Raw genomic sequence first — 19,367 nt, 5'->3', positions numbered from 1 at the left:
TGAAACATTTGATACTCGGTTTTATTTCAAGGTTCAAACAAGAAAGTGTTTGAAAAAAAAAAATCTATCAAAAGAGAAATATTTAAGTTAATTAAATATCTTCTGATTTCATTTATAAACTATTTTCATTAAAAAAAAAAATAATACCATCAAATAAAAATCAAATACCACCCAAAAAAAATTTTCTTGGTATAAACAAGAAATTATATGATTATAATTCAGTAAGCAATAATGCTATCTTTTTTATATTATGTATTTTTTGGTTTAGTGTTTGGTCCCAAAATGACAGGATTGCCAGATGATGGCTGTCGTGTGTGTGTGTGTGTGTGTGTGTGTGTGTGTGTGTATCATGTGAGTTCAGTCTGTTTAGTTTGAGGCAGGCGTAGTGCTGCCAGTCCTCCTGCCAGCAGGAGCGCAGACACCATCAGCAGAGGTATGGCACAGTTAGAGTCCACCAGCTGCCCAAACACTACATTTCCCATGATGGCTGCCACACGACCCACTCCAGTGAAAACCCCCAGAGCTGACGAGCTACAGAATACAAACTGTAATTAATACATCCATTCTTTCAATTCTCAGAATTCTTCAGCTCACCAAGCATCATTACATATGAGCATATATATATATATATATATATATATCTATATATATATATATATATATATAATATTTCGTAATATTACTGTCTTTACTGTAGTTTTGAGTATTTTACCGTAGTTGTGTGGGGTAAAGTTCAGTTCCCAGCACGTCTAGAGCGTTCCAGGAGATGACAGAAACTCCGCTGAACACGCAGGACATGATCAGACTCTGAGCTTTGGTCTTCACCACATAGATGATGAACACACTCATGCTGGACGCCACCAAACTGACGGCTACCAGAGAAAAATCTGCATCATTATTATCATATAATATAATAATGATAAAAATAATGATTATAGCACTTTTATTCGTTCTTTAATATTTTGTTAAAGATTCTGTATGTAGGATTGACAACTAGTGGTTGAACTAGGTATTGCAGTCCAAATTCAAAATATTGGAGATTATGTTAATATATTATATGTTTATGCTTTAGTAGAGTCAAAAACCTACATACAGCACCTTTAATGTAGTAATAAAATATTTTTGAGCTGCCATTCAAACATTGGAAGACAAAACCTGTTGTACTAACAAAGCAGGATTTTCCCGCCAATTCTGTCCATGAGCAGGATAGTGAAGATGTTTCCCGGCAAGTTTGAAGCAGCTGTTACAAAACCCTCCATGTACACTACAAAAACACACGAACACAGGCAAACGACACAAAGCCATGATAAATAATACTTAAATATCATGACAACAAAATAAAATACACTTCCTGATAGTATAACTAACAAATTTCACATTTTTTGTGCTTTTGCTGATGAGAAAATTATTGATTAGTCTCATTCAGTCTGCTTTTAGTAATATTAACCTGCCGTTTTGACCGGATAGCAGCTTTCATTCTCTGAGTTTTGGACTCGAGACACATTGGTGCATGGAGACCCTCCATCCTCGGCTCTCTTAAAAAGCTCCGGAAACCACATCCATAACCCATAATACCTGCACAGAGAGGATTACAGCATTGAAACATACTTTACGTCATAATCTGCATCATTTTTAAATTAAGTTAACTAATTATAACAGATTTAAATCTTAAAGGTACAGTAGCAAAACAACCTGTCATGTTTAGCCAATCAGAACAGAGCTCATTTACATATTGACGTTACGATGTAGCAGCAAAGAAAAACAGCTTGTTTAATTCTAAGATTCAACTAAATTATGACTGACTTTGGTGTAAAAACCTTGACACCTTTAATTGTCAGAATATTTTGCCTTTACCATTTTATGATTTAAGTTTAGTACCCAAATGAAATGCAGAAAAATATAATCAGCAGAACGACACTTCTGGAAGCCAACGGTCCAACAAACAGCTGTTTCATGGGGTCCAGAGCCTGTAGAAGAACCAGCAGGGCCATAAAGAGACTTCATGTCAGCATTAATAGCTTCTAAGAAAGCAGAAAAGAAAATCTCAGTAATGTATCAGAAGTGCTCTGAACCTGTTTGAGTTGGTGGTTGAACTGCTGACATCTCGAGCCGCTAGTGGCTCTGTTTTTTACTTCATCATCTCTGGATCTGATCACAAGACCTGGTACCTGTTAAGAGAACAAACCAAAATAATGTAATTCCTTTATGAAATGTGGGAAGGTTTGGCCTAGAATTGAAAGCAAACATCATTGAGGTGGTACAGACAGGAAATGGTTTTGTGGCACATCTGTTGTTCAGTTTGAACATCTTCTGGAACACAAACAAAGCCTCCGTCTCACGTCCGGCCTGTGGAAGAGAAACACATCGTGTAATAATGTGCCACCAAACCTGACAAACATGCAGCCTGTAACGGACCTTAATACAGTACATCCCATATTTGCAGCTCTACTAAATTCTAGAACTGCAACTTGTTCAGACACACAAAGTTCTAGAATTCACAGCCTATTAACTGAACTTTTATATCAGTCTGAAATAAAAAGTATCTGTCAGCACGCACCTCCATGAGGAACTTGGGGCTCTCTGGCATGAACAGTCTGAAAATAAGTGCTGATGACAGACTGGGGACGGAGCAGAGGACCACAAAAAGACGCCAACTTTGAAAATTCAACCAGCCCCAATGAGCATTCAAAGATGTTCTGGGAATCACCACCACGCCACACCTGGAAAAAAACACAGAATGTGTATTAAAATCAATATTCATGTGTCAGTGTTTTGCACACATGACAATAAAATGAGTACTTATTAGCTTATTTTACGTATACCCTTTTTTCTAAATTTTATATTTTGCCTTATGCATTGTTATTTTGTTTATATATGATTTTATTTATTAATGGATGCATTTTTTTTTTTTTAGATTTTTATGTTTATTTAAATATCTTTTATGTTTTTATTCACATACATTATTGGTTATATATTCTTATCTTATTTTATTATTTATATTTGAGTATAACTCTAGATGTTCAGATTGTGTTCTTTACTGCTCATGTTTCAATATTAAAACAAAATTGGAAAAGAATTACTAATACACCCTTCCAGACAGTATTTTAGAGACACTCTTCTCTCAGCTCAGAGGATGATGGTTTTACCTGCTGCTAAAATATTTCCGGCCATCCAGAAGGTGGCTAGAGCGCTGATCATAGCCCCCCTCCTCAAACGTGGTTGAAACTCAGAGAAATAGGAGAAGATGACAGGAATGGAGCCGCCGACCCTGCGAGTGAGACACAGATGCATTCGTGAGATTCTGTCTGTGTACTTTCTATCTAAACCTTCAGAATGTGTCTGTGGAGGTAAAAACTCTGTTGGCATGTCATTACCCGACTCCACTGAAGAAACGCAGGAGCAAAAAGAGCCAGAAACTCGGGGCCAAACTTGCCACCGCCCCAAATATGCCATTCACTGCCAGAGAAATGACCAGAATGCTCCGCCTTCCTCTGCGATCAGCCAGATACCCCCAAACATAACCGCCCACCATCATCCCTGTCAAAGGAAACGGCCGGTTGGACACGTTATATCTTACTGAGCAGCATGATAGTCAAATCACACGGTTATGTCAGCAGTTTTAATCACTGGGTCAGTTATGTATTTCTTGTGAAAAAAAACTATGAGCATGACTCTGCAGTTTTCAGACACGTGATAAGTCACCAAAGTTCAACCAAATAGAGAACCAACAAACTGCCCTTTTTGACCTGATTTACTTTTCTTGATAAAAATGTTTTGATTTTCCTCCTTTGACCTTTAATTTTTTGATTAATTTTTTTTTTTTTTGAAATTTTTGCTAATTTGAAATTTATTGAATATTTAATTTTCTTGCCTTGTTTGTTTTATAAATATGTATTTTTTTTAAATACATAATGGAAATGCTGGCGGTGAGGAGCCCATGTCGGCCGAGGGTCAGATGGAGGTCACAGCGTGCCGTGGGCAAAGGGAACGAAACACACAGGATCTCCACCGCATCGCTAGCGTTCGCCCACCCACAGACCACCAACAGCAGCCAGTGGAAGAGCCCCGAAACCTGCAGACAGACAGAAAAACATGAGGATCACTGACCACTGCATCTGGGACATAAGAGACTACATTCAGGACAAAACTATTCAGCACATTAAATACATAAAGGTAAAATAAAGATGATTTTTAACCTGCTTTCTCAACAGCCTCCTCATATGAAAGTTTCTTTGCTGCTGGACGCCTGGTCATCTAATGGAAACATTATATATATCACTAAAATTATCATATATATATATATATGTGTGTGTGTTGTGTGTGTTGTGTGTGTGTGTGATCATTAAACACGCATGCACACACAACATTCACATACATATATATATATATATATATATATGTAATGTATGTGTGTGTGTTCATTAAACATGCACACACATTTACACACACACACACACACACTTACATACATATATATATTTATGTATGTAAATGTTTATGTATGTAAATGTTTTATATATATAGACACACACACACACACATACATACATATATATATATATATAAATATATATATATATATATATATATATATATATATATATATATATATATAATAAATAATTAAACACACACACACACACACACATACTAACCTTTGGATCTATGTCAATAGTACGACCATCGATGTACCATGGTCCTTCTTTAGTACTTTTTTTGTGTACAAATAAACCTTCGTGCATAACGTTCTCATGCTGGATCCAGATTTAATAGTCTATATATCTGGTACTCTTCTACAACACTCCATCAGAATCAATAACAAACCGCAAAAACACATTTTACATGATAATAAGGCATTTTACCGTTTTCGTCGATATGAGTGGATGAAAGCAGGGGTTCTGTGTCTTCTTGAGCCCGTCGAGGCATAATAATATTTCCGATGAAACTATTTATGGGTATAAACTACATGATCGCCTGTCAAAACATTCAATTCACTTTTGTACTTCTGTAAACAGAAGCGTGTGTAGGCGTGGTTTGTCAACGTCACACCAAGGCCCGCCCCTCTCACGCGCACTTCCTCAAACTGAATGATAGTTTTTTTTAATCATAGTTTTTCCATTTAAAAATATAGGAATCCATAACATCCGAACCCAAGCTGTTTTTATTAAATAAACAATTATCAGTGTATAAATAATATTTAATATCGCATTACTTTGGGAGTGGTCTTGTGAGCGTGACGCAACAGAGCAAACCCCGCCCCTGTTGACCACCAGACGTCGCTGTTTCCCACACTCTCTCTCTCTCTCTCCCCTTTTAAGTTCAACGTCGCTCTGTCATTTTTATCTCTCGCTTGTAATAAAGTTTTTCCGTGTGTGTGTGTAGCTGAAGATGGCGGCTAGCTCGGAGCGCAGTCCTCCGCCTTTCCCGGACTTAGAGGAGCCCGAGCTGCTGGAGGACCGCGACGAGGGCGCGGATGCGTGTCATCGACGCTCAACGGGCACGGTAAGTCACGAAACTAAACGCAGTCGCAAAGCTAATTAGCTGTATACTTAATACAGACAGACAGAAGACCGATCGCGTTCACTTCTCAGACCCACTCAGATCTGCTCGCGCTTCTCCTTCAGGCTTCTTCAGTTACATCTTCAGCTCTGCTGGTTTACACGGAGTTTTCTGTGAGCACATTTGCGTAATCATTTAATAAAGATATCCTTTTTCATCATCACCGCGTCTTCGGCCCTTCCGCAGGATTAAATAGATCTGAGTTTAGGCCTGCACGTGACATACTGAAGTTCTTGGAGGACTCTTGTAGTGGAGTAACTTCAGGAATATATCACAAGGAATGTGACCCAGTTTTTCAAACTGATTAAAGTCACACTGTTACAGCGTCTGTGTAAAATAAACGTGTTATGTCTAATAAGGGAAGTGTGACAATACACGAACTTGTTTATGCAAAACCACCCAACACACTGTAGTTAAGATATTTTATGTTATGTGCATGATTTGTGAGTAAAATTCAGATGTATTATGAGGTGTGTTTGTAGGCAGGTCTCTAATGAATGAGTCAGTATTTACTTTTACTTTTACTAGATTTATAATAATTCAGTCTTTTCAGTTCAAAGTACTGATGGTGTGATCATGTGAGTGAACGTCTAAATGCATTTTCCCCTTGGAAAGCTTTTGTTTTTTGTGAGATTCTGCTGTGTGGGAAGGAATTTACAGTTGCTGCATGTGAGTCATGAAAGGGTGGATTGGTGTAACTTGAAGGTTCTAGGTTTGAACCCAGCGTGGGTTGATTCATGAGCTCTAACCATTGTGCCATTAGGCAAGGCACTTACCTTGGGTTATCCAGATGGCTTTGGATGGAAGCGACTGCAAAACGACTACTTACTATGTGAATCTCATGAGAAATGTGCAGGTCTAATATATAGCATATAATTAATGTTCTACCATAAAATCTTTGTTTTAAGTTCAGTAATGAAAATCACCCTCTTGGAAATCAATTATACTGATATACTTCAAATCAGTTGTAAAAATGCTGAAATACATAAAACTAACATAATGAATATTTTATATTTTAAATTTTATATATTATTTTGTTATGTTAATGTGATTTTGGTTTGGTTATGTGATTATTTTTATTTTTATATGCAAAAAAGTACTGAAATAGGCTTGCTTGCTTTATTTTATTTTAAATCTCCAATTGTACAAAATGCACAATTACATAAAAATAACAAATACTAACAGTATTAATATTTACAATTTAAACACTATATAATTATGAGAATTTGGTTGGAAAAATGTGCCTAATTTCCAATGCAAAGAAACATGAAATAACAAATATCTGCACTAACATGATAAATATTTTACTATTTAAATAGGCTGTGTGTAATTACTGTCACAATGAATAATGAAAGCTTTAAATAGCATTAAAAAAACATTAAATAGTTTATTTATTTTAAATCATTAATTATAGAAATACATAAAATAACAAATAATAACTTAATAAATATATAATTGCTGTTACAATAATAAGAATTTGAGTGGGGCATGCTTATTTTTCAATGCAAAATAAAAATAATATATAATTATAAAAATAATTTTAATTAATTTATTTAGTATTTATTTATTTATTTATTTATTTAGTGGAGAACTTTACCCAGGCAGATTATGTGAGATTCAACCCAAAAATGTTTACAGTATTTAATTAAATTTCATTGCACAGTCTGTTAAAATCACAATCTAATCTTGTTTCAGCTCATAATAAACATATTTATAGTAATTTTACATCATTAGCTCTGTATCATTTCTGTGCTGTTCCTAGTCAATTTCTGAGATGGATTCTCCGTCACCGGACACAAGCAGACCTCCTAAAGACATCTTCAACGAGCCACCAGAAGACATCTTCAGCGACCCTCTCAGCAACATTAACTCTGAACCCCAGAAGAAAGTAGATGCCAAGATCTCTTCTCCTAGTAGCGATGAGGCCGTCGACCTGTTCAGCGAGCCGCTGGACGATGATAGCGAAGTAATGAGTTCACCTGAGGTCCAGAATCCCATGCCAGATCTCTTGAGCGAGCCAAAGTCTGGTGTCCTCGGTGAACCACCTGTGCAGAAAAACGCAGCCCGACAGCAGGATGTTTTTGAAGAGCCTCCGAAGGGCAGCAGCAAAAGCTCTTCCGTCAAGAAGGCAGCGAGTGCCGAGATGCTCGGTGACGACGATGAGGAGGAGGATCTGTTTAAGGAGCCGCCAAAAGTTGTGACGAGGAAGCCTCAGCCCTCGGGGCCACCTGTTGATGTTTTCACAGAGGTGAAATCAGACGTGAAGGTCAAGCCACAGGTTAAAGACGACCCCACGGATCTGTTCTCTGAGGAAGCTTTGACTGCACCTGCCCCCAAACCCTCCGCAAACAGCAGCAGCAGCTCCAGGACCAACGGGGTTCACTCTGAGGAGCAGGATCTCTTCTCAGGTACGACACATTTCACCTGTGACACCAGAGCATAACTGTGGCCCTTCTGAAACCTAATAAACTTCATTTGCATTTTGAAGAAAATTCTTACAGGATTGGAACGACGTGAGGGTGAGTAAATGATGACCGAAATATCCCATTAATTTGAGTCTCAAAATCTTGCATTTTTAAGCAAGTTCAGTTTGTGTTTCAAAGCCTAGCTACCGTCCTAGACAGCATTTTTGAGCATTGTACATGCGCTTGAACTTTTTGTTTTAAAAGCTAGTGGGTTGCCTACCTACACAAGTTTTTTTAGCTACACATACATATTCAAACGTATCATTTCAGTCTCAACTTTAAAGAGCAATTTAGGCTTTTTGAAATCTAGTTCAACTTTCCCACATCACGTTTTTGGGCATCATGCGTGCGCTTGAACATTTTGCATTTGAAAGTTCGAGTTGTGTTTCGAAACGTAGTGAGCTGCCTTCCCAAACATTTGAACATCACATATTTATTTAACTGTTTGATTAATGTTTCCAGACAATAATTAAGCCTTCACAGGGGAATCTGATCCTTGATTCGTGTTTAAGTACCTTGTGAGACACGGTTTGAAGCAGTGTTTTTATTGTTAACTAATAGTTGTTGTTGTTTTTGATTGAAATAAAGCTGACATAAAAAAGTAATTATGAAATGAAAAACCTAAACTTAAAAAAAAAAAAAAAAAAAAACTAGAAATTAGAGTTCTGGTAACTAACTGGCTTAAGTTTAAACTGAAATAAAAATAAATGAAAACTAAGTAGAAATATTTAAATAAACAGACTAATGAAAATGTCAAAAGCAGATATAATTTTTTCAGTCTGAAACTAAAATTAAAATGAAAACAGAAAATATAAAAATAATAGCCGATTCAAAATATTAATAAATGCTATCATAGAATATAAATAATACTAAAACAACAGATTTTAACGCCCTTAACTGTCACTCACATTTTTGAACATAGACTTGAAAGTGCACTTTCCAAACTAAAATTTTTATAATTCATGAACAAAAACATTTTATAACATGATATTGATGTACCATTTTCATGGTAATGCAATGTCTGATTTTAAAATGGGTTTTGAAGGATGAATTTTGAGAATTTAAGTTTTCAGTTGACATATAATTTCTGATTATTTCTAAAGTGTGACAGAGAAAAAGGTAACGAAGAAGACTTTGTTTGAACTCCTGTTATGATGTAGATTTTTGAGGGTGCACTCTTGTCATAAATTAATCAATTACTTGTCCTACATAATTTTTAACAAAAACATTGGTAAAATATCCATTTAGGAGTCTTAGACCTTTCCAACGATATATAGATATATAGCATGATTAGATAAGGATTTAGTGAAGTAAACGTAGGCGTCCTGTATACGGGACGGGGTGACAGTTAACAGGTTAAGTGCTGTAGGCTTTTCAGGCGAAAACAAACATTTTCCTGCTGTTCACTCTTTTTACTGGCACATTTATTGTATGAACAGGAATCCATACACATCACTTTTGAGCGATGGATGATGAATTCGCTTTCTCAGCGTTGACTCAGGAAGAGGAAAAGGAATTTCTCCTCGACCTTTGCCCTCTCACCCTGTGCTGTGTTGCTGATGGAATGTGTTTTGCTGTGTGTGTGTGTGTGTTGCAATGTCTTCTCAGTTTTATTGAAAACATATAATACACTTTCTCTCATTATTTTACTCAGAAGCTACAGTGGAGTTGTCTCTGGACAGTCCTCGTAATGACCGCAAGAAAGACGCTGTGAAACCATCAGTATCGGCTCCTGCCGCCCCTGAAGCCAGCAGCTCCAGCAAAGCGCCGTCCAAAACCCTGGAGGAGGTAAAACACTCTATACACTTCTAAAGAGGTTGGGAATCAGCTGCTAAAAAAATAAATAAATAAATAAATACTGAAACAGAATGATGTTTGATTCCTTTAATGATCCACTTCTCATGAGCTGATTCTTTTGAATGAATCTTAAACCCATGCATTATTTATTTCTGTTAGTCTAAAATGTACTTAAACACCAAATTTATTCAATATACTACATGAATAATTAAATGGAATCTGAATCAAAACCAGATTTGTTAAAATTCCCATCAAGCCTTCATACACATCTCAGGGGAATTGCTCACTCGGTTTCCCTCTTCCTTTCCTTTTTTCACATAAAGCTTGAGGAAGAGGAAAGTGAGGACAAGTTTGATCTGAACATTTCTGTCACGAATCCAGAGAAAGTCGGTAAGATCGTCCTCGGACTATGACAGCTGCGCTTTTACTTTCTAATATCCCTTTTTTTTCAGGCTTTTGAGGATTAATTCTTCGCACATAAAACATAGGTTTAAAATAAGATTCAAACACAGTTGCAGAAAACGGGAAACTGATTATCTGACGAGGTGAAATTGTTCTAATTAAGGATCTGAATCGCTGATATACGGCTGTCTGGAACTTCCTCTTTTCGCCCTGTGCCAGCTATTTTTCTTTCCTGTCCTTCTCCTTTTTGAAGGTTTGAGGTTACTATAATGTCTCAGGGATCAGCAAGTAAATGTTATAGGGAAAGATGAGTAATATTTTACTGGCAGTTTGACTGTATCTGGGATTGTGGTTAAACAGACGGTTACAGAGAAGATGTGATGAGTTTTGGGTGTTTGTGATTTAGCAGGTGCTGATTATCAAGTTACAGTTGCAGAAATACATTTGTTTTGGAGGATTTTGAGAATAACAGTTTAGCGTAATAACTGTTTAGTTCCTATAATAAAAAAAAAATGGATTTTTCTTGTTCACTTGGGGGGAAAAATTGTTATCTTGGGGGTGTGGGAAGAGTAGTTAGACAATTGTGAAAGGGGTTTTTTAAATATTTAATTGTTTTTTTTTAATATGTAATTGTTTTTATTTTTCATTTTTTTTATTTTTTTGGTTTATTTCCCAAATTCTGTTAATGAAAAAGCATGTCTAATTTATTGAAATCATAAAAGTTTAAGCATGAGTGTAATTTTTTTCCCTATGAAACCAATTTCCATTTGTGTTATTTTTCTGTCTTGCTGAGATCGTAGGGCTTATTTACACTAGTCTGCTGGTTTAAGCTGATCTTCTGGCCTGGAGGAACTGGTGTTTTGCTGATTTAGTCTGAAAAGCTGACAGCTCTTTTAAAACAAGCGAACCAGACCAGTCTCGGAGACCAGGTTTGGTCAGTTAAAGGGGACATAACACACACAGTTCCTCGAGTGTTAATATTGACTATATGTGACCCTGGACCACAAAACCAGTCTTAAGTGTAAATTTTACGAAATTGAGATTTATACATATCATCATATACATCAATAATCTTTCTATTGATGTATGTTCTGAGATACAGCTATTTGAAAATCTGGAATCTGAGGGTGCATTAAAATTAAAATACTGAGTAAAGTTGTCCAAATGAAGTTCTTAGCAATGCATATTACTAATCAAAAATTAAGTTTTGATATATTTACGGTAGGAAATTGACAAAATATCTTCATGGAACATGATCTTAATGTCCTAATGATTTTTGGCATAAAATAAAAATCGATAATTTTGACCCATACAATGTGTTTTTGGCTACTGCTACAAATATACCCCAGCAACTTAAGACAGGTTTTGTGCTCCAGGGTCACATATAATACTGTGTTGCATCCTTCATATCTTCAAAGATTCTTTAGTTTTATCAGATTTTTTTGATGAGAGATATGTGGGGCGCATGTTAAGAGGTCAGATATGATCTTCACTCAGCAGTGACTCTACTTCTCTCTGAAAACAGCCGAGCTCCTGGAGGTCATGTTTAACATGAGAATCCAACTCTTATACAGTGTAAATAACTCAGAATGGATCATAAAGCATCTCAGCAACTTGAAGCTAAACCTGTTTGTAATATTTGAACATTTACATGAGCAGCACATACAGTATGTGTTATATGGTATGGATTTTTTTGGTCTGTTGGATTTCTTTTGTTCATGCAAAGCGATTCTCTCTCTTCTCCTCACAGGTGATGGTATGAATGCTTATATGGCCTACAAAGTTTCAACACAGGTGATTTTCAGTCTCTTTACTCATCCTGTTCACATTAACACACAAAATAACACACAGTCTGAATCTCACTGCTTTCTCATCGTCTCCCAGACGTCTTTAACCATGTTCCGTAGCAAGACGTTTACCGTCCGCAGACGTTTCAGTGATTTCCTGGGATTGTTCGAAAAGCTCTCGGAGAAACACTCACAGAATGGATACATCATACCTCCACCGCCAGAGAAGAGCATTCTGGGTAGGAACTTGGTTCTGCCGATGCATCACATCTGATCTGATTGTTAATAAGTGGCTGATTCTGAATAAATGTGTGTGGATTTGCCAGGTATGACAAAAGTCAAAGTCGGGAAGGAGGACCCATCGTCAGCAGAGTTTGTGGAGCGGAGGAGAGCTGCTCTTGAGAGGTTCGTCAGCGTTGTTTCTTATCTAGGTGCACTAAACTAAAGCCATGAATCACAGTTCTTCTCTGAGTTTTGTCTCGACCAGCCACAGTTGTCAACAGTGTGGCATGACCGAACTTTTTGGTTTCTCTTCTTATTACATTGTGCTAAGTTGCCCTGCCTCCAGTGAAATATCATTGGTCTAAAATCCCAAATTACTGCTATAGAGTATTTCAATTTTAATGAGAATTGAAAAAATGCTTAAACTGGATAATATAATAAAATATAATATAATATAAAAATACTATTGTAAAAGTAATTGATATTAATGTATATATTTTAATTCATGAGGACAGAAAAAATACTTAGGCTGGATAATACAATATCAACATTAATTACTACTAACATTATATGTTTTTGCACATTAATGAAGACAGAAAATTGCTTAGATTGAGTAATATAATGTTAATAGTAATTAATATTAAGAAATAATTACTTAAACTTAAATTAGTTAAAAATGACTTTAATAAATTAAAGTGATGGTAGTAAAAAAATATTGTTTATATTTTAATTTGGACACAAAATTATGTAGATATAATATGTAATATAATGTAAGTTATAATTAATACTAATATACATTTTAATGTTGAATTAAAGTGATGGTAGTAAATCTTTAAAGTTGTCCAAATGAAGTTCTTATATTACTAATCAAAAATAAAGTTTTGATATATTTACAGTAGGAATTTTACAAAATATCTTCATGGAACATGATCTTTACTTAATATCCTAATGATTTTTGGCATAAAAGAAAAATCTATAATTTTGACCCATACAATGTTTTTTTGGCTATTGCCTACAAATACACCCCAGAGACTTAAGACTGCTTCTGTGCTCCAGGGTAACAAAAAAGTCATTTTTTTCTACTGTAATATAATGTTAGTAGTAGTAATTATTATTGTACTTATGTCACTATTTTAAAATGTAAATGTGAGATTGTTTGTGTGGTTGCAGGTATCTTCAGAGGGTTGTGTGTCACCCGTCTCTACTGCAGGACCCTGATGTGAGAGAGTTTTTGGAGAAAGAGGAGGTAAAATGGTTTCTGTTTAGTAACATAAAAATGAACATTTTAATTATTCTGCACATAAATCTGCACTTTTCAGCATTAGCATGAACCTTTCCTAAGAGAAGTGACTTGCAGATGTTTACTTGTGTATTCCTCACATGCAGAAACATGTTTGTAATGACAATTCAATGCTCTGTGTGTGTGTTAGTTACCCAGAGCGGTCAGCACACAGGCTCTGAGTGGAGCTGGCTTCCTTAAAATGCTGAACAAAGCCACGGATGCTGTGAGTAAGATGACCATCAAGATGAACGAACAAGATGTGGTGAGTGGAAGAACATGCAGGTCCAACCCACACGGAACTCCTCTTTACACCGATCGAGCCTTTAAACCAACCTAGAAAGGATACTGAGTATAAACTGGTGCGTTTGTGTGTGTGTTCAGTGGTTTGATGAGAAGATCCAGGATGTAGAAAATGAAGAGCAGCATTTGCGGAAACTTCACGTCATGGTGGAATCACTTGTCAATCACAGGAAAGGTCAGAAGTGCAAACAATCACAAATTAGCTGAAATTTGAATTTAAATGCAGATATTTATTCTTTAAAAAATAGTGCAACCCATTTTATTTGTGTAATGTGACATCTGTTGAGTAAATATATTTATTGACAAAAGTTAGGATGATGCTTTATTTTATCTGCCATAAATTGATTGGATGATGAAAATATGTGATACTGTCAGTCAAATACTGGTTTGATGGTGTTGTGTGTGCTTCAGAGTTGTCTGGGAACACGGCTGTGTTTGCGAAGAGCGTGGCGATGTTGGGCAGCTCGGAGGACAACACGGCTCTGTCGCGAGCTCTCTCTCAGCTGGCCGAGGTGGAAGATCGAATCGAGCAGCTCCATCAGGAACAGGCCTCCAACGACTTCTTCACCTTCTCAGAGCTGCTGGCCGATTATATACGTCTGTTGGGAGCCGTCAGGGTACACACACACACGCACACACACACAGAAGAAAACTGCTTCAGATCTCATTCATCCAGTCATAGTTATGGTGTTATTATTAAGAATGGACTGGATTGTCCATAGTTTGTTTATATATATATATATATATATATTATTAAATATATATATATATATATATATATATATATATATATATATATATATATATATATATTTATATATATATATATATATAAAATTAATTCTGTTATTGTTGTTGTTGATAATAATACATTTGTTTTTGATTTGTTTGTAAATATTACAATTATAAACAAGAAATTGCTTTTTAACATTTTTAGCAATGCAATATAAATTTTATATATTTACTATTATTACATTTTATTGTAATAATAATAATAATTTGTATTTGCTTTTTATGTTAATACATATATGTATTATGATCCTAAAATATTTAGTCTTGCAGTAATATGTGACCCTGGACCATGAAACCAGTCTTAAGTGACAATTTTTCGAAATTGAGATTTATACATAATCTGAAAGATGAATAAATAATATTTCCATTGATGTATATTTTGTTAGGATCGGACAATATTTGACCGAAATACAACTATTTGAAAATCTGGAATCTGAGGTTGCAAAAAAATCTAAATATTGAAAAAAATCGCCTTTAAAGTTGTCCAAATGAATTCTTAGCAATGCATATTACTAATCAAAAATTAAGTTTTGATATATTTACAGTAGTAGGAAATTTAAAATATATCTTCATAGAACATGATCTTTACTTAATATCCTAATGATTTTTTGGCATAAAAGAAAATTTTTTGGCATAAAAGAAAAATCAATAATTTTGACAAATACAATGTTTTTTTGGCTATTGCTACAAATATACCCCAGAGACTTAACACTGCTTTTGTCTACAATAATAATAGAATAAAATATGATTATAAAATATTTAAAATAAAGTATTATTAAAAAGCTGTATCTAATTATTAATCTTGTTCCTGTTGTAATACCATAAGATTTCAATCATACCAACCATCCACCCATTAATATATCTTCTTAATAACGTGTTTGTCAGGGGTGTTTTGATCAGAGAATGAAAGCGTGGCAGCGCTGGCAGGACGCTGAGAACATGCTGCAGAAGAAAAGAGAGACCGAGGCCAAGCTCCTGTGGGCCAACAAACCTGACAAACTCCAGCAGGCCAAGGATGAGATCGCTGAGGTAACTGCGCAAACATTTGTTTGGTGGATGTTTACAGACTCACTGCTGTTATACAGATAAACGATAACATCTGTAACCTTTGCAACTCCGCTTTATAAGGACTCTCTCTTATTCTTATCCTCCAGTGGGAAGCAAAAGTCACGCAGTACGAGAGAGACTTTGAGAGAATCTCAGCCACCGTACGGAAAGAAGTCATCCGATTTGATGTGAGACCTGACTTCCACATTAATTTAAATTCAGTGCACCCAAAAATTATAATTAGCTGAAAATGTGCTCACCTTCGGGCCATACAAGATGTAGATGAGTTTGTTTCCTTATTAGAACAGATTTGGAGAAATTCAGTATTGTAACACTTACTCATCAATGGATCCTCTGCAGTGAATGGGTGCCGTCAGAATGAGAGTCCAAACAGCTGATAAAGACATCACAAGTAATCCACACCACTCCAGTCCATCGGTTAATGTCTTGTGAAGCAACCAGCTTGTTTATAAGACACAAATCTATCATTAAGACGTTTTCAACTTCAAACTGTTGCTTCCGGCTAAATACGAGTCCATAATATTGCTTTCAGCAGTGAAAAAGTCATCTCATCTGAATCAGGAGCGAAATTTGCACAGATCAAGCATCATTTAAAAGAGAAAACAGTCTAAAACAATCTTAAAGAAATATATGGGTTGATTTTGATGTGAGACAACACCAGGACATGGATTTTTTACTGGAGGAAGTGATATTATGCATAATAGATAATCATAGTTTAGCCAGTAGCAACATTTTGAAGTTGAAAAAGTCTTGTTGATGGATTTGTGTCTTATGGTGGTTTTGTTTTTATGTTCGTAAGATGTAAATTTATGGACTGGAGTGGTGTGGATTATTGTGATGTTTTTATCAGCTGTTTGGTCTCTTATTCTGACGGCACCCATTCACTGCAGAGGGTCCACTGGTGAGCAAGTGACGGAATGCAAACTTCTCCAAATCTGCTCTGTTGAAGAAACAAAACTCATCTTGAATGGCCTTAGAGTGAGTACATTTTCATCAAATTAATTTTTTTAGCTGAACTATTCCTTTAGATTCACCTTCAAAACATTCTTCTCTTCTAAAAGACTAACTTTTCATTATAATTTCCCTGCTAACAGAAAGAGAAAGCTCGAGATTTTAAGAGACAAATCATCAAATATCTGGAGTCAGTGCTGCACTCACAACAACAGGTACAGAAACCTTTTAAATTATTTTATCTGACTGGATCATGTTTAAAACACATTCATATTTCACTCTCTCTCTCCTCTAGATGATAAAATACTGGGAGGCGTTTCTGCCAGAGGCGAAAGCGATCGCGTGAGGCGGCGTCCGCGCGCAAACACAAACTCACCGATAACTGAGGCCTTTCCACACTCTTTACCTCTCGCCTATAAACCAAGAGAAATGGCGCTGCAAAGGGAAATCATCTGTCCGGCCGCTTGTTACTCTGATTGAGTTAGTAACTTGTATATTTTCTGTGTAATCGTCACCTTTATTTTCTTACTTTGCATCTTTATTGTTTTGGGGATGTGAGTGCATGTGGTGGCTGGGTGTCTTCCTCCTCTGTATGCAACCAGACCTGTTTCACTTGGATTTGTTATTCGTCAGTAATGATGTCAATGGTTTACACTAAAGGGGGCTCGCCGCTCATTCATATACTCTCGCTGTAAGAAACTTCCCATCAGGCTACCTGTGTGACCTGTCAAGGAGTTTGAACTAATTAAGTATGGTTTTCAGAGACAAATAGTGACCGAGTTTGTTTTAGACATCCAGAGTATTGGTCTATACACTTTTAAACACCATGATGACATTGTATTTTGCAGTAAAAGAGGTTGTAATACAGTTATTAGGGACTATTGAAATAAAATGACTGAGGAACTGTATCTCAACACTCCACACAGCGATTTTTCTTTTTTGTTTTTTTTTACTGGCTTGTTGTTTTTTATTCAAAGGATCGTTTTAAGTCTTTCATAGATTTCGGATCATGTTTCTGTGTTTAGCATTTAAAAACGCACTCCTGGTGTGTTTTATATCAATATCAGCGCTCTTTCACCTGATCAGACAGGAAGCCCAAAGCATTTCAGTCTTAAAGTTGGTTTTCTTTGTTCATTATTTCATTCCTTTTCTCTTCATTTACTCCATTTTACGTTTTCATTCGTAGACATTTATGCCAATATGTTATTATTTTGTGTCAAACCATATTTGTTATCCACTCAAATCTGGCATGTTATAATAATTAATAAACTTTTGCTACGCTACTAATAATGATTAAATTGTTTCTACATCAGATTTTGTTTTGTTTTTTTAATACAGATTTTGCTGCTGTCAGAGTTTGTTAGGCTGTTAGATTCATTGTCATTCATAACGTTTTGTTTGTTTGTTTGCTTCATTAATGATATTTTGGGCCCTGCTGTAATGACGCTTTGAACAGACATGACCAGGTTCAACTTCACCATTAGGTGCCATAATAATCAAACGTTTGTTTATTAGGAAAATGGGGGCAGATATTTTTTTCACTATGGACACTTCTTTTGAGCAAAACAATAAAGATTTAATTACAAATATCAAGCTTTTGATTTAATAGTCTTTTGTGTGTGTGTGTGTGTGGATAGACAGACAGTGTTGGGAAGGTTACTTTGGAAATATAATAGGTTACAGATTACCAAGTTGCCCTATTTAAAATGTAATAAGTAATGTAATTACTCAATTACTTTATGAAAGTAATGTCACTGTGTTTGATGTTTGATTACTTTTATAAATTTCTAATGAATGTTTTCAATTGTTACTTCTTTTCAAACATTTAAATCAGGCAGGGTTAACCTTACAGTAGTTCTCAATACAGATTACTATCCGTTTTTCAAAATCCTTCATCACTTAAAATAAGATTATAATAATTTAATTTTAAAGCACAGCCACCTCAAGATCAGACTTTTCCTCCTCTTTTTATTTTGAGATCGTTCTGAGGTTAAATACAGCTTTGAAATCATAACAAGAAATAGTTTAATGGTTATGATACTATTTTTGAAATCAAATCTTTGCATATCTCTGACAGGAAACACTGCCATCTAGGAAAAAAACAGTTACTCTTAAGAAATAAAGCATATACATAAACCCAAATAGGAAATAAAACAGTTATTGAATAAGCATGTGTCATATTCTGTATCCTTAGCTCTTGAAACACTGGTGTGTCAGATTTTACAGCAGTCTATGCAATTTGAGATAGATAGTTATATCCTATTATAGTATTTATTAATATTTAAAGGGAGCGTTTGCTTTATATTTTCAGTTTATATTTTAGTTTTAGTAATTTTTATATGCATTTTTCATTATTATTTTTAGTTTTCTTTTCTTTGTTTTCTTTTTACTGTTTTTAGTATTTTAAACATTTGATTTCAGTTTTTTTAATATTCTTATTTTTATTTTCTCCTATTATATTTGTTTTAATTAATATTAATAAAAAACAATGATAAAATTGTATAGTTTTAGTTGACAATAACAACGATGATCATAACTGGTTGGATAAAATGCTTCTTAAAGGGTTACTCCACCCCAAAATGAAAATTTAGTCATTAATCACTTACCCCCATGTCGTTCCAAACCCGTAAAAGCTCTGTTCGTCTTCGGAACACAATTTAAGATATTTTGGATGAAAACCTGGAGGCTTGTGAATGTCCCATAGACTGCCAAGTAAATAACAGTGTCAAGGTCCATAAAAGC

At 35.3% G+C, this 19,367-nt stretch overlaps 1 protein-coding gene, 1 long non-coding RNA gene and 1 pseudogene across 3 annotated transcripts; 1 reads left to right on the top strand and 2 right to left on the bottom strand.

Moving 5' to 3' along the window:
• Positions 1-3: 3 nt before the first annotated feature.
• On the bottom strand, positions 4-3,585 carry LOC122135544 (annotated as a pseudogene).
• Positions 3,586-3,959: 374 nt separating this feature from the next.
• LOC122135546 lies at positions 3,960-5,266 on the bottom strand. Its single transcript, XR_006153585.1, has 3 exons — positions 4,863-5,266; positions 4,197-4,254; positions 3,960-4,072 (listed from the first exon to the last, which is right to left on the bottom strand). It is a non-coding gene; the product is annotated as an uncharacterized LOC122135546 (long non-coding RNA).
• A 67-nt stretch (positions 5,267-5,333) lies between these two features.
• On the top strand, positions 5,334-18,218 carry LOC122135543 (sorting nexin-1-like). 2 transcript variants are annotated; one of them, XM_042715067.1, is made up of 15 exons: positions 5,334-5,502; positions 7,322-7,967; positions 9,679-9,812; positions 10,145-10,211; positions 11,974-12,017; positions 12,108-12,249; positions 12,337-12,415; positions 13,403-13,478; positions 13,663-13,776; positions 13,896-13,989; positions 14,226-14,431; positions 15,492-15,635; positions 15,761-15,841; positions 16,769-16,840; positions 16,921-18,218. In XM_042715067.1, the coding sequence occupies exons 1-15, from the start codon at positions 5,389-5,391 to the stop codon at positions 16,969-16,971; spliced, it is 2,064 nt and encodes a 687-aa protein (XP_042571001.1). In that variant the 5' UTR covers positions 5,334-5,388; the 3' UTR covers positions 16,972-18,218. The 2 variants fall into 2 exon arrangements, with proteins under 2 accessions (XP_042571001.1, XP_042571000.1); XM_042715066.1 differs by lacking the exon at positions 5,334-5,502 and having other exon boundaries at positions 7,293-7,967.
• Positions 18,219-19,367: the final 1,149 nt, after the last annotated feature.

Source organism: Cyprinus carpio, chromosome A25 (assembly GCF_018340385.1).
Source record: "Cyprinus carpio isolate SPL01 chromosome A25, ASM1834038v1, whole genome shotgun sequence".
NCBI classification, from domain to species: domain Eukaryota; kingdom Metazoa; phylum Chordata; class Actinopteri; order Cypriniformes; family Cyprinidae; genus Cyprinus; species Cyprinus carpio.
This window is presented reverse-complemented; position numbering and strand designations above follow the sequence as displayed.